The following is a 16496-nucleotide window of genomic DNA, read 5'->3' as shown; positions in this document are numbered from 1 at the left end:
ATCTGACCGCTGGGACCCCACTGATCCCGAAAATAAAGCACTGCAGACTTTTTATTCTTGGGATCAGTGGGGGATCCCAAACTTCAGACCCCCAACAATCAAGTCTGGGGCATAGCCTACAGATATGCAACACTTTATAAAATTAGAAAACCCCTTTAGGCCATGTGCACACGTTCAGGATTTTTCGCTATAAAAACGTGATGAAAACGCGAAAAAAACGCTAACCTATGCCTCCTATTATTTACAGTGTATTCCGCATTTTTTGTGCAAATGCTGCAATTTTTTCCGCGAAAAAATCGCATCGCGGAAAAAAAAGCAACATGTTCATTAAAAATGCGGAATTGCGGGGATTCCGCACACCTAGGAGTGCATTGATCTGCTTACTTCCCGCACGGGGCTGTGCACACCATGCGGGAAGTAAGCAGATTATGTGCGGTTGGTACCCAGGGTGGAGGAGAGGAGACTCTCCTCCACGGACTGGGCACCATATAATTGGTCAAAAAAAAATAATTAAAATAAAATATAGTCCTACACTCACCTTCGATGTCCCCAGAGTGTTCCCGCCTCTCACCGCTGCATGCTGCCGCTTCTGTTCCTATAGATGGTGTGGTTCAGGACCTGCGATGACGTCACTGTCTTGTGATTGGTCACGTGACCGCTCATGTGACCGCTCGCGACCAATCACAAGCCGTGACGTCACCAAAGGTCCTGAACCACACCGGCATCTATAGGAACGGAGGCTGCAGAGGGTGAGTATAACCATTTTTTTAAATTTTTTTTAATTATTTTTAAACATTCTATCTTTTACTATAGATGCTGCATAAGCAGCATCTATAGTAAAAAGTTGGTCACACTTGTCAAACAGTATGTTTGACAAGTGTGACCTACCTGTCAGTCAGTTTTCCAAGCGATGCTACAGATCGCTTGGAAAACTTTAGCATTCTGCAAGCTAATTACGCTTGCAAAATGCTAAAAAAAAAACGTGAAAAAAACGCAAAAAAAAAATGCGGATTTCTTGCAGAAAATTTCCGGTTTTCTTCAGGAAATTTCTGCAAGAAATCCGGACGTGTGCACATACCCTTAAACTGGATTTGTTAATTAAGGTAATTACTGTTCACAACATATGGAAATCGTAGAGGGAGTTCCCTGCTCAGAAAATATTGGTGCCAACATATCTGGCAGTGAACTTGTTTGCTTTGAGAACAAAATGATGACCAATCCTTTTTTCCCAGTGTGTGCCATAGAGGTAAATTAGGACACCTCCATACACTTTGGATGATCTGCTGGTTCTGTAAAAAAAAAAAAAAACACAACCAGTGGCTATAGAGATGGTATGTCTAATATGTGCATGGCCCCTAATGTCCCTGCTTTTTAATAAATATTTGTTGTGCCAATTCTTAGCTGGAAGGCGAACATGACGGCTACAATCCCAATTCCTATAAGTACGAGTATAAAGGTCTGTAGACCATGGGTCCATAGTTCGCCCCGTACACTGCGCTATTTGTGCATTAGGATCAGCTGCTTGGTTGGAGCAATTTGGGGATCTCAGGACCTGAATCCCCACAATCAACTCTTAGGGTATAACATATTTTGTGGACTATGAAACACACTTTATTAAGAAATAAAACTTCCTGTGATCAAGGAGAATGTACACACAGTGCTCTTCCTTATCAATGAGAGAGGTGTGTGTTTATTTAGCAGGGAGGTGGGTGAAATTAGCAGAGCTGTGTGTGTTTATGTAGCAGAGCTGTGTGTGTTTATGTAGCAGGGCTGTGTGTGTTTTTATGTAGCAGGGCTGTGTGTGTGTTTATGTAGCAGAGCTGTGTGTGTTTATGTAGCAGAGCTGTGTGTGTGTTTTTATGTAGCAGAGCTGTGTGTGTTTATGTAGCAGAGCTGTGTGTGTTTATGTAGCAGAGCTGTGTGTGTGTTTTTATGTAGCAGAGCTGTGTGTGTTTATGTAGCAGGGCTGTGTGTGTGTTTATGTAGCAGAGCTGTGTGTGTTTATGTAGCAGAGCTGTGTGTGTGTTTTTATGTAGCAGAGCTGTGTGTGTTTATGTAGCAGAGCTACTGCAGATTGTACTTAATGTGCATACTATAAAGCTATATGTTTTGTAATAGACATACTGCAGAGAAACCATACATCTTTTTTCCTCCTATTTTACCCAAATAAATTAAAGTTGGTGATATTGACCCCCGTTCTCTTCTTTACACCACCAGGGAAGTTTTAATTAGTATGAAATATGTTTCCTTTTTTCTGTTCTCTAAACCTGGGATGCGTCCTATAGTAAGGTTCGTCCTACAGAACGAAAAATATGTTGGTTTTTTACTTGTTGGCTTAAATGAATGCTGTGAATTAGTCTCTGGATTTTGGGGAACATTGCTGATGTGTATTGATGACCTTCCTTGTAATTATTGCAGGGCCTCAGTAAGAAAAGTGGGCTCTCCTCCAGCACTCTGCAGGCCTTGTGGATCGGGTACAGCACAGACGGGTTGTCATCGGCGCTCGCCTCTCTCCGGAACCTGTACACCCCGAATGTTAAGGTAATGATGTTACAGTAAATCTGCCGTAGATGAACTTGGTTGCACGGTTGGACATCGGAGCAGCCAAGCCCTTCACCACAAATCCGGATTTGGAGCCTGCTCTCTTTGGATGGCAGTGAACTGAAGAAGCCTAACAATATCCGAGTACGTGGACAAGACATTACATCAGAGGAACATGAACTGTGTGAGATCATTACAGATCCGTTCATGCCTCGCACTCCACAAAACTTGTCTGTGCTCTTAGTTCTGGCAGCCGGAGCTGAAGAGAACTAGGGGATGTATGGCCATTAACTTCGGAGACTGAAAAGACTTATATTCTATAGAAAATGGCAAGAAAGGGATAGAAAGAATTTGGCAGAATGAAAGAGGTTGTCTGGGATTATAAAAAAGGGGTCACTTTTTTTGTTTTCTTCCTGAAACGGCGACACTCTTGTCCAGGGGTTGTGTCTAGTATGACAGCTCATCCCTTTATAAGCAAATGTGACTAAGCTACAAAACCAGGCGCAGTCCACAATAGTACAGTTAATTGGGAAAAGAGGAAATCCTTTTTATTTTGGGTATATATTTATGCATATATGGACACCCCAACTCGCCCCTCAATAGACGATGATGATGTTCACGTTGAATTATGATGATGATATAATACGGCTCCTCAGGGGCGTGAATCACTCCATATAGGGTGGTAATAAATCACCAATGGATTGGCTTCGCAGTGTGTCCACCTCCTTGACTGCATAGACTTCAAGAATCAAAAGTTATCCCCTATCCACAAGTTAGGGGGTTATTTACTGAACATTGGGGGGGGTCCATATCTTGGGACCTTCAGTGATCCAGAGAATCAAGTTCTGGATCCCAAAAACCAGGCTCTGCATTTCTGTTCAATCCAAGATGGGAGCCCCATTTTTTAAATAACTTTGGGGTCCTAGTGGTTAGACCCCCAATGATAGCGAGTTATCCCCTACCCTGTGTTTAGGGGTTAACTTTAGATTCTGGCAATAGCCCTTTAGTTAGAATATATTGTGAGCAGGCATAAAATGACATTTTTTAGCAAAATTTTGAGCCATTGTGTACAAATTTGGAAGGAAGAGAATAATCAGGTAACCAGTAAGAGAAATGGTAAGCAGTGAGGGGAGCTACTACCGCCTACCTCCAAAAATAAGGGTTCGATATGTCAAACAGCAAAATCAGCAAGTTTAGCCGGTATTCTAATGTGTTCAAGGGATCAGTTTTGTTTTTGATTTTTCTCTTAAATGCATATATGGAACGGTAAAAAGCCGTTTTGGAATTGGGCTTCATTAAAAAATTTGGCACCATTTGTTTTTTATAGCCTCTGTTTTGCTTCAAATTCTTTAATGTGGTCTGTGATCATAAATCAGCTAAGAGGAGTTTGAAACTCTCCCATTAGACCATCAGAAGGAGCTCACTGACAAATTCTCAGTTAACTCATTCTTCAGCCAACAAGTACAGTGCAACACAGAGGCTGTAGAATGCAAATGGTTCAAAATTTTTAATGAAACCCAATTGAAAAATTGATTTTTAGCCCAAATTATGCATTTTTTAAAGAAAAAAGTCACCTCCTGTTAATCATTTTTTTTTTTTTTTTAATACGAAAGTCTAATTTTTTATTGTGACCATCTGATAATTCAGACTTTTTGATGAATCCTAAAATGGTTCAGTTGATGCCTGGTAATAGCTGACTATATGTTGATCTGCTCTGCAGATACACTGTACACATGTAATCTGTGCCTCCTTTAGTAAGGCCTGGCAGCTATAGAATAGAAAACGTACTTTGCACCCTTTTCCGTTTTGCAGACTGTTGACTTTTTGTTTTCCTCATTAATTCAGGTCTGTTCTTTTTTTCTTTCCTGTACTTTCTGCACATGTCAATGTACAGAATAATAATAATATGGTGTTATGCTTACGGGGGGCTGCTCCAACTGCGCAGTAATTGCTGTGTTTTGTCGTCTTCTGTTAGAGATTAGCAGCATCTGAAACTTTATGCCGGATTAACTAAACCAAACAAGTGGGGCTTTCACAAGGCAAAGGAGATGCCTTCCACTCCACTGGGCACTGCTTTGTGTGCATTACATATCAGAATCAGGGAATCCCATGGCTGTTATTACTTGGGTTTTATTTTCAGCTCAGAAAAGCAGTCTCTGTATTCTGAGAGACTTAAAAGCGATGGACACCTTTCACATGGAAAAGCATTTTTTTATTAACCTTATGTTAACAAAATTGCTTTAAGTTTCTGATGCAATCTTCACTTCTTCATTCAGTTTCAGGACCCTACAGTCTCAAATTTTCAGCTTTTTTATGGGAGTGTCTCTTCCAGTAATACAGGCTGGATGTGTATCAGCTCAGCTTCTATCCTGCACTTATTTCCTTTTCTATAGCCTGTATTTTCTGCACTCCCTGACAATGTGTACTTTCTCCCTCTCCACATTGTGGATATCTGTGTATAACTAACCCCCCACCCCTACCATTCTCCTCGATGCTGTCTCTAACACTGACAATCTAAAACTGCAGAATTATAGAATATTTTTAATGAAGTCTATGTTGAAGATTGCATTTTGAAACAAATAATAAAGTGTCCAAAGGTATACATAACCTTTTGATGAGGGATCCTGAGCTTGGCTTATAAAAGAAGCTATGATTTGCATGTTACAAAATTGCATTTATGGCATTTACTTTGTTTAGATTTTTTTCTTACCTTCTTTACATAGTACATCATGCGAATGGACAGGTCACTGCCTCCTACATCATCAAAACACTCATCCGCTGCTGCTGTTATGGTCCTCATCTGAATGTTCATGCCCTAACCGCCCACACTTTGATAGGGAAGATTGGTGATAAGTGGAACTTTGGGAATTTGAGTACTTTGCCTCAAAATTCAGCCTTTGGGGAGAAAATTTGCGACCAGCTTATTACTAAGGGCTTTCTAACTAGTAGTCATTATCCAAAATGGAGATCCCCTTTAAGAAGAAACGTATTGTATGGAAAATGTAATGTTTTTTGAGTATATTGTAACAAATCATTCTTCATATTCTTATATCGGTCGCAGTTGCCAAGCTCTGTAGAAGTGAAATATCGAATGTGGTGGAAAAGCCATCGGCCTTTTCCGCTGCCTGGCTTCTTCCATTGACTGCTATAGTCATTTACAAAGCTCAGTGTATTAAATATCAGTTTAATTTAATTATGGCAAATGAAAACTCCTTCAGACTCCCCGATGAATCTGCTGTGTGAGAATTTACTACGCAGCCTCCAACGAGGCATCGGCTTACGGACAAGTCCATGGGATTGCCTTCCATGTGGCAGTAATGCTCGGGACGGCGATAGTCTGCCTGGAGATTCCGCTTCTTTATTCATTCATTCAAATTAGCACTCTCCTGGAAGGAAAGTAAAATATCTGGCTTGTGCCACCTGTGGAGGTAACAAGTTGGTAAAGCCCCCATACACTTTAGATAGTTGTTGGCCAATTGTTTGCCTGTCCTAGAACTCCTCGGTGCATAGGAGCGCTCACTAAGCCAAGTGTTCCTGTGTTCTCTGAGAGAACCACCATCAGACTCCTCTGGGGCCGGCTTATTGGTTGGAGAACAAAAGGATCAATGGTCCGCGAAATCAGCTGAAGATGTCAGGGGACCCTAAATGCATTAGACTGTCAGCTGTACCCATCTTATTGACCCATTAAAGGATCACCTACCTGGTCACTGGCTTTCCTGTTCTCCTACATCCAAGATAGCCGCCATCTGGCCGAGGTACGTCTGAACCACGCCTCTATAGGAAAAGTAGGGGAATGGGCGTTGAGCAAGAAGTTTCATGCAGTCTTCACTTCTACGCCCGGCATCTTGCGCGCTTTCCTAGGCCTAATAAGCGCAAGTGATGCCCATGATGCCGGTCGAAGAACCCAGCCACAGAAGTGAAGAATGCTGTGGTCTGGCTGCCACATGGACCACCGGACCAGACTGGACGCCAGACCTAATTGTTTCCCCTTAAATCTAAAAGGAAGGCATGGTTGAGACTTAACCGCTACACGTTCCCTTTCTCACGGTGGCAGCCATCTTTAATGTAGAAGAACTGGAATGAGGGCACAAGGGTTGCACGCCAGGCAAGGTGACCCATGGTAAATACGGTAGTTTTACTCCCTTCCAGGAAAAGGTAATTTGCAATTTTTTTTTCTTAAGTGAAACACCATAATCATTTGCTTTCTCCAGAAAAAAAGCTTATGTATGGGGAGGGCAAATGAAAGACTTGGACACCATTGTGCCCGGACTTTTCTGCGGTTGTTGCCTGCTGTTCTCCTTTCACTAGTGTCGCAGGACACGTAGCTTGTACTTATCTGCATGGACACTCGGTAGATATTGGAACTCAAAGTGAACCTGGACTTTGAGGAAAGATTTCTTTGCAGGTTGGAGCTGCACTTGCTGTGTAGCTGCTGCTGATGTCTTCTCCAGACGTTCTGGCATTACCCAGCAGCCGACGGGCGGATTGGGTTACTTGGCGGAGTCCTATAACATTCTACACATTCATTGGCCTCCTTTCATTATACAGAGCTCATTTTTTCAGATCTCCCTAATAGACAAAGAAGTGAAGTGTATGCTATCTGGTTGCAGCAGTGATTATATATATATATATATATATATATATATATATATATATATATATATATATATATATATATATATATATATATATATATATATATATATATATATATATATATATATATATACATACATATATACATATATACATACACCAAAACTATTGCCCATAATGCTGGTTTATATAGTATATACTTTATTATTTATCAAAGTATACCACAATAAAAACGAAGCTTTCCATAGCGAAACGCGCGTCGGGTGTGGTGGGTCCCTGGCTCTTGGCTTTTATTAGGTAAGCATATGCTATATACTTTACATATGGGTTCCATTGGTGTTATATGCTAATGCGGCAGGCAGTAGCATTCTGGCATACTTTATTTATGCTTCTACACTATTGATTGTGGTTTTGCCACATATATTACCTTGATGCACTTTATATTTATTTTCTGCTTGATGGCTGCTGCCTGCTACTTAAACTGATAAACTACTATGTAGTCCCGTTATGTATTTGATATGTATTTAGCCATATTTTGTAGCCATACCCACCGGTCCTGTTCCTGTACTTGTGTTTTCTGTTTTTATCTACCTTTTGTGTTTTTATTGTGGTATATTTTGATAAATAATAAAGTATATACTATTTAAACCAGAATTATGGGCAATAGTTTTTGTGTATGTTTGTAGGTTTTGCCTTACGTTGGTATATATCATTAGGCTCACTTATTGGTTTAGAGATATATATATATATATATATATATATATATATATATATATATATATATATATATATACGGTATATATATATACGGTGTATGTATGTATGTATATATATATATATATATATATATATATATATATATATATAATATATAGTGACTGTAGCCGAGTTTAGTAATTTGCACAAACCCCGTACATCATCCATGCATCCAACTATTTAACATATGCCTTGATTTTGTTTGCAGGTGAGCCGACTTTTGATCTTGGCCGGCGCCAACGTGAACTACCGGACGGAGGTTTTAAACAACGCCCCTATAGGGTGTGTGCAGGCGCACCTGGGCCACGAGGAAATGGTCAGCCTTCTGCTGGAATATGGCGCCTTTGTGGATGGAGCGTCAGAAAGTGGAATGACACCGCTGTGCTACGCCGCCGCCTCTGGACACTGCAGCGTCGTGTCACTCCTCTGCAAAAAAGGAGCCAAGGTAGCACTAGTGATCTCTGATTGGTTTCTCCATGATAGTCTACATTTTCCTTTTTTTCTTTTTATTTCAACCAAAAATGCCCACTTTCAGTTTACTGTATTTGGGTTTCAATTCTCGCCATTTCCAAGCGGTCGGTGAATATGAACATTTTTAGTTTGCCCAGTTCACTGACCGCTAGTGATAAGCGAGTATACTATTTGCTCGGGTATTTTAGTTTTCCTTGCCGCAGCTGGATGATTTGCGGCTACTAGACAGCTTGATTACATGTGGGGATTCCCTAGCAACCAGGCAACCCCCACATTGTACTCAGGCTGGCTAGTAGCTGTAAATCATGCAGCTGCGTCAACAAAAACTAAATCTCTGAGTATTTGTGACTGCTCGGAGACCACCCGAGCAGCGAGTATACTCTCTCATCACTACTGACCACAAATAAAAGGGTAAGAAGTTGTATGCTAGATATTCATAAAAGAAACGGTCAGGAGGCTTTAGGTGGTAAATAACCAACAACCTAATATCCAGGACAGTAATGATGTGTCTTTATATTCCGGTCGATGCAACATAATGGATTAAAAATGCTTTGAAAACCGCACCCTATATTCTGTGATCTGTTCACATTAAGCTTGTGATGGTGAAAACCATCCACTGGAATGCCAGCCTTACCAAAAAAAGTGTACATCACCGTCATAGTTGTGGATCATAGGTTGGTGGAGTTTTCCTTTAAGGGAATTTGTCAACAGGTTTTTGTCACCTAATCTGAAAATATCATGAAGTAGGGATAGAGACCCTGAATCCAGCGATGTATCACTTACTAGATTGCTTGCTGCAAAATAACGGTTTTATCTGCTGCAGATCTATCAGTTTTCCGAATGCTGAGCTCTGTATAACCCCGCCCACACCACTGATTGGCTGGAAGTTTTCTGTGTACACTGTGCATAAGCAGAAAGCTGCCAATCAGTGGTGTGGGTGGGATTATACAGAGCTCAGCATTCAGAGAACTGGTAGATCTGAAACAGATAAAACTGTGATTTTATTAAAACTGTAGCAAGCAGCCCAGTAAGTGACACATCGTTGGAATCGGGGTTTCTTCCTCTACATTCCGCTGCTCTCAGATGTGGTAGTAAATGCCTGGTGGCAGATTCTCTTTTAAGAGTATGTAACACATACAGGAGGGAATGTATCAAATTATACTCCTCTAAATTATTATTTAGCACTTCTTTGGGCCGTCTATGTAACAGAAACTGACATCTATGCAGGATATGAACTGTATGTACACCAATATACACCAGTTTACTGGCATGCAGTATAGCCAATTTGTCACATAACCATTGACTATGCCCCATTTTACCGACCCCTCCCACTTTAAAAAAAATAAAAATAAACAAAAGTGTCTTTGCTAGCACAAAAGTTGCAATATTTTGCGCAAAATACCACTTGTGACTTTTGACTCCAGCTTTTTGGAGTAGAAGGGATAATTATTTCTACCCATATTGTATAGTTAACCTCTAAAGGGTGCGGAAAATTTGCCCCTTTTAAGCTAAAGTTGTCTTATACCAAGAGGGTGACTTCAGAATCAGACTACATGGGGTTTGTTTGTAGTCTGTAACCATGGAAACACACAGCTTTACATAAGAGCTGTTGGGCACATTTTTTTTTAACCGAGGTTATTTGCAAATTCCCTGTATTTTAGATACACTAACATAATAATATAAATTACCTTTTCTGTCCTTTGTGACCACATTCCTCAATCTGTCTCTGAATCGCATGTGTTTTACGAATTACAACAAATATTTCCATAATACAACAATTACGTAAAGGAAATTATTTGCAGATGCATTTAGCCAATAAACCAGTCGTTGGTGAATGTTTGCGCTTATTCTGTGGTTTATGTCCTGTATGAAATGTGGAAAGTGACACCAATGTGAACTCGAGCCAATCAGCGCGGCCGCAATACTGGAATATTCCGGGTAATTACACGCTCGGCCGTAGTCCCCTCCTACACAACATTGTGATGTTTACAGCACCAGACGGCTGTAATTGGAGCGTGCAGAGCCCACTTCCCATGTCTGTGGCGCCCCGTGTGGGATTGTGGCTGCCGGATGGTAATGCGCCCCTTCCTTCTAATAATCAGCAGATGTTGGGACTTCCTCTTTTAATGACACTCGTTGACGATCGACTTCCTGAACTGGTGTTACAATGTTATTCCAGCTTTTAGTAATGCTGAAAGTCTCTTGCATGTCTTCACACTGGCAGCCATGATTGATTGGATAGATCCATTTTTTTTTCAATACTATGATTCCCTTTAAGATCATGAATATATCAAGATCAAACCCCCCCAATGTCCTAGATCTTTGGAAACTACATCCATTGCCACCTTTTATATCTTATATCCGTTGCTGCATTCCTGAGAAATCGGCATTGAAGTTTTGTATGCAAATAAGAAATTGAGTGCTCTGGGCGTGACAGAGCACTTCCCGAGCCTTTGCCTCCTGAGGTTGTTTTTCAGCCTCATTAACTGGACTGATGGCCCACTGTCTGCATGGCGCCATGCAAGGAAATCAGACAGCAAGCTATCAAGCTAAAGATGATGATTCTACGCAAGGAATCAAGTTCAGGCAGTGGCTCCTTTAAAAGGGGTTGTCCAGGCTTGGGGCTGCACTTTGTGATTGCAGACTAAATCCTCACCGCGCTGTCAAGATTCTGTGGTGACTGCGCCGGAAGCAAGCGGTCATGTGGCCGCAAATATACATTTTGCACACAACTGGGCACATTCCAGCTAGAAATGTCTGACACGTCTAGTTGGCACGTGACCACACGTATGCAACTCGCATACTTATCATAGAATGGTAGAATTGGGTCATCGTGTCCAACCCCCTGCTCAGTGCAGGATTCATTAACCATCTCAGACAGATGTCTGTCCAGCTTCTGTTTGAAGACTTCCATTGAAGGAGAACTCACCACTTCTCATGGCAGCCTTTTTCCACTCACTGATTGACTTGCGGGCATATGCGCCTGCTGACTCCCGGCGCTGGCACATTGTAAGCATTCAGAAGTCTGCAGTCACATAAAGTGACTGCAAACTTGATCCCTAATCCTGGAAATCCATTTTTAAGTGCTCCATCACACCCAAAGCTCTTAATGGCTTTATTTCCATAAGAAATAAAATGCAGATTTCTCGGGAATATAGCAACAGATAAAAGATATAAAGGTGTTAATGGATTTGCCTTTTAAATACCTGTATGTCCATTTATGAGGTTTGGGGGAAAGGGTTGATCTTACTGACAGATTTCCTTTAGAAAAGCATGTCCTGAAGTGCGGACTATCCCAAAATTTACTATAGGTGGATGTGGTAATATGAATAAAATTAATAAATGTATTTTACTTTCCGATTTGTGTTTTCCTAATTCTCCAGTCTATATGCCCCCTACCGACCCTGGGTGGCCGTGTCCACATGGAAATCAATGAGGCCACTAATAGTAGAACTATTATTGTGCTAATATTATTTATTTTCCCTCTTATATACCGCCATGAATTCCACATTACTTTACAAACCTTATCTGCACTGTCCCCATTGGGGCTCATGATCTAGATTCCCTATCAGTAGGTTTAATATAGATCCTGATCTATTGGATCAAGCACTTATCAGGCCACATGGCCACTAAGCAGAGCAGCAGGGAGAGGGGGGAGCTGAGGCTGCATTGTGTGCTTGTGGTCAGGGCAGTCAGAGGACAAAGTAGTAGCATAATGCTTTCTCCACCCCCAAGAGTTTTTGAAATACTTTTTATGAAAAAATAAAATAAAATAAAAAAACTCCTATGAACAGCAAAGTGGATTTCCCATAGAAATGTGTTGGAAGAAATTTCCCAGAGTTTTAGAAGCAATTTTTGTGGATTTTGGAGAATTTCTGTTCAAAAGAACTTCTGAGAAAAAAAAACCCACTCAGTGTGAACATAGCCTAAAAGTATGTATTTTTAGTTGGTGGTGTCTAAGCTCTCTGAGTTGGAGAATAGGTAATCATGGATAAGTGCAAGGCTTGATATCTTAAACATTTTTTTTTCTTTGTTTTTTCCAGGTGGATCACATCGACAAGAAAGGTCAGAGTGCTCTGGTGCACAGCGCTCTGAGAGGCCATTGTGATATCCTCCAGTATCTATTGAGTTGTGACTGGACGTCCTCCAGCCAGCAGCCAAATTATGTGCGGAGGAGCCACGCTCTCCAGCAGTCACTGACGGCAGCGGCCAGCATGGGCCACACGGAGGTAACGGCATCAACCGCTTCCATCAGGACTTCACTGCTGCACGTTAGAGGTCAGGGGTCTAAGGGCTATCTGCCAAATACGCCATTACTCCCCCATACACATGGATGATCCGCTCAGCTGAGCGTGCATGTTTCCTTATAAATTAACAACTTCCTGATCCTTCTCTCCCCTGACATCACCTGATTGAACAGTGATTGGTGCCCCCCATAACCCATCTGATTTCTATTCGGTCCCACTAGACTTGAATTGAACGTGCAGTCTGGAATACGAAAATATGTCTGCTTTCTTTTAGCAAGAGTGCCACCCCGACTACAGGTTGTGCCTTTTATTGCATATCAGTCCTACTGAAGTGAATGGAACGGAGATGCAGTACCATAAACGACCCGTAATCAGGGGTGGTGCCATTGCTTAAAAAGTTTTTTTCCTTATACTGAATAACCCCTTTAAGGGGTGCTGTCATTTGTTTGCAAATTACCGATGCATCTTGAAAGCGTGGGAAGAATAGGCGCAGCGTGGGAAGGATAGGCGCAGCGTTGAAAGGATAGTCGCAGCATGAGAAGAATACGCGTAGCTTGGCAAAAACCTTTTATCTACGTACTGTTACTGCCGCTCGGCCGCAGTGTGTCCACACCATAAGCTCTGGATATCTCCGCTTCCAAACATTAGATAAAAACAGTTTCGAGACAGAACAGACATCCATAGGCTCCATCTTTAGTGCATTGTTTGTTGGAGTCTGCGGTGATCTGAGGCTGCTGCTCTTTGCCTTCTCCATACTTGAAAGTTTTATAAAATTAGTCAGTAGCTGAAGCGTTACACAAACGACAATCTGTAAAATTCCTTTTTTTGTTTTCCAATTACTGGGACAGCCATTAGCTGTCAGGGTCGTATTTCATAGCAGTGTGGGGGGGACAAAGGCAGTGATCGTTTCTGATGCTGGAAGCTCGGCTCTCAACCCCGCCAATAGTTGTATAATGCGTGATGCGGGTGGCTCTCCGTGTGATGCGGGTGGCTCTCCGTGTGATGCGGGTGGCTCTCACTGCGCTCGCCTCAAAGCCCCCAACTCAATCCCAGTGTTACTGGCTACACACGCTTAGCAATATTTATTAGGGCTTGACGGTGACAAAAAGTGAAGTTCAGCGCAACTCCTGCACATCCTCCAAGCCCTCAGGATTGGGTGACATATCGGAAACTGTTGTTTCTTTATCTTGTACTTTATGGATATTTTGGGGTCCTTTTCCCAAAAATGGTGTCCCTTTTATCAATGGCCTCTGTCTGGTATTTTATCTTAGTAATTGGGGCTAAACTACAGAAACTATTTATTACACGATTGGTGCTTTGGTTTTGGGGGGAAAAAAGCACCAGGTAGCTGAAACCCTGATGGCACTTTCTGCTGCGATAGGGAGGAGAGAGCTGCTTCATTCACAGTCCAAACAGAAGTCTCCATTTCGGCGAGACCGGGCAATCATCGGACATATATAAGGGCCTCCCGACTTTTCCCTGACCAACACATATTTTGGAATGAGAAGGATAAAGCTGTTGGAATTTCAATGGTCGATTTCTTTTATTTTTGGGGCGATAAGTGTCTGCTGTGCGGAGCGCTCGTGTGGACGGGGAGTTAGGAGAGATGGCGGTCTGCCGGATAAAGATCTTACAAATTTTTCTCTGGCAAAACCCATCTAAAAGATTTATTTCCCAATTAGCGTTTTATTTTTTGGGGTGTTAAAATGGCCATTCTTCCCCTTTTAATGTTCCAAAAATTGGGTAAAATCAAGCTTTTAATAGTTAAATAAAGCAAACAAAATGATAAAAGTAACTTACCAGCGCTGAGAAAGACCACAAATTGTAAGATCCTCTAATTTTACGGTTCATGTTAAAACTACCCATAGTCCAGACCCCAGAATGTCGGACTGTTGTTATTTTTGCCGTTTTATTCTACTTTTCTTTCGGTCTCCTGACCTCCATTCGGCGCCTTTAATTGTAACAATGTGCCGATTATAATGGTGGTGGCCGCCGTGTATTATAGGCTTCAGAAGGACACGCCTGAGCATTTATTTTTGAGACTGTGAAAGCCATAAGACAGATGAGAGCGACTCTACCACGGCCGGTTATCACAGCCAAGAGTAGGATGGCTTCTGATGACGTTAATTAAAAGTTTTTATGAGTTTTTCTAACAGTTAATTAGAGGATGTAGCGCGAGAGCCGCGCAGGACTGGAGGTACGGATAGGCAGGGCAGGTCTTGGGAGGAACGCTCTGCTGGAGGGGACATTGCTGAGCAAGGTCTTATATGTAATTTATGCCGGTTTGTATGTTGATTTTGGGGGGAGAGGACACCCTGGTAGGAAGGCTGCGGAGGGCGTAGATGGGAATAGGGGGGAGCACGGTGCAATGTTCTGCTTCATATTCTTAAGGCAGGGTCTGGCGTCGTTCCAGGCAGTCCCGTGACGGAGCTGGGAGAAGTTTGGGTCTCTATGGAGTTGAGGGCTGGATGACAAGCCAAAAGCCTCGGAGTAGCCTCTTTGGCCAGACCGCAGGATGGCAGTGGCATTACAACTTTCCACCAATTAGTCTGTGACTGGCAATGGTGTCGCGACAGCGTATTGATATCACGTCCATTCAGTAGCGCTCCTAGTGGATAATGGAAAAGTATCTTCATTTTTCTTCCGCCTACTTAAGGCATCAGTTAAAGGGAATCTGTCACCCAAGATTTTGCTACCCCATCTGAGAGCAGCATGATGTAGGGGCAGAGACCCTCATTCCAGTGATATGTCACTTACTGGGATGCTTGCTGCTGTTTTGATATAATCTTTGTTTTATATGCTGCAGATCTAGCCGTTCACTGAATGCTGAGCTCTGTATAACCCTGCCTTACACCACTGATGGTAGCTCTGTATACACTGTGCATAGGCAGAAACCTGCTAATCGGGGGGTGGAAGGTGCGTGTTTGGACTACCTGGCAGTAGGTTTACTAGTATCACCGTGATTTTATCAAAACAGTAGCATGCAGCCCAGTAAGTGACATATCGCTGGATTCGGGGTCTCTGCCTCTATACAATGCTAAAACCTGATGATAGTATCTCTATCAAAGAATCCAGATTCCTCAGATCTAAAGTTACTCTGGGTTCCGAGTCTCAGTTTAACGGCAGACAGACCGCCATATAGATCAGGCAGAGATCGGAAAGCAATGCATGGACTGGCCGGCGGCTCTCCCTGCCCGAGCGTGACAAGTTCATATATCTCTATGAAGCTGCCTCGCTCTGGTCAGGAGAGCCGCCAGCCAGTCCCTCCACTGCGTTTCGATTTTTGTCCGATTTATATGGCTGTCCCATTGAAGTGAATGCTGCAGTACCTGGCACATCCTCTGGACAAGAGTGGCGCTGCCGTCATGTTTCTAGCCTCACACAACTTCTTTTAGCAAATTAGCTTCTCACAGACCTGCCATGATTTACTGCTTTAAGAGCACCCAGAAATGTAGTTTGTGTCATCCCACATGAAAACAAAGCGTCCATGGGAGCGATTTAGAAAACGATGTAACCATGTTGTTTGAGAGCGTATAAATAGAGGTTTTCTTAGGTCTAAAAGTTGTTGCAGGATCTTGGAATATTTTCCATGTTATGTGGCGGCTGTCAGCTGTTGTACTTAACACATGGCCTAATTGGTGACCTTTTCCGATACCTTCATGTGTAAAGTGGATGCCCAAAGTGTGCAGGAAATTCAACCCTAATGATAAAATTCAGCAACTAGGATTATTATTATTTTTTCATTTAAAGGGGTTGTCTCTGGGTCCTATTCTGCCAGGTGCCGGCGCGCTCCCCTGGCAGGTGATCATCACGCCGTGCCATATCCTAGCATCATGCCGTCACTTTACCCCTTTTTGTGCCGGTGATTTTGAGCTCTAGGTCATA

The 16496-nt window shown here is 42.3% G+C and overlaps 1 protein-coding gene across 4 annotated transcripts in view; it reads left to right on the top strand.

The window, feature by feature from the left end:
* TANC1 (tetratricopeptide repeat, ankyrin repeat and coiled-coil containing 1) overlaps window positions 1–16496 on the top strand; it is a 175329-nt gene that overhangs the window by 131162 nt on the left and 27671 nt on the right. For all 4 annotated transcript variants that reach the window (XM_077272891.1, XM_077272893.1, XM_077272895.1 and 1 more), the window contains 3 exons: window positions 2419–2541; window positions 8102–8338; window positions 12408–12593. In XM_077272891.1, the coding sequence (XP_077129006.1) occupies window positions 2419–2541; window positions 8102–8338; window positions 12408–12593 (546 nt within the window). The remainder of the gene's footprint in view (window positions 1–2418; window positions 2542–8101; window positions 8339–12407; window positions 12594–16496) is intronic.

The sequence above is a fragment of the Ranitomeya variabilis genome, chromosome 7 (assembly GCF_051348905.1).
Source record: "Ranitomeya variabilis isolate aRanVar5 chromosome 7, aRanVar5.hap1, whole genome shotgun sequence".
Taxonomy (NCBI): domain Eukaryota; kingdom Metazoa; phylum Chordata; class Amphibia; order Anura; family Dendrobatidae; genus Ranitomeya; species Ranitomeya variabilis.
The sequence above is the reverse complement of the archived record's forward strand: the minus strand, read 5'-3'. Positions and strand labels throughout refer to the sequence as shown.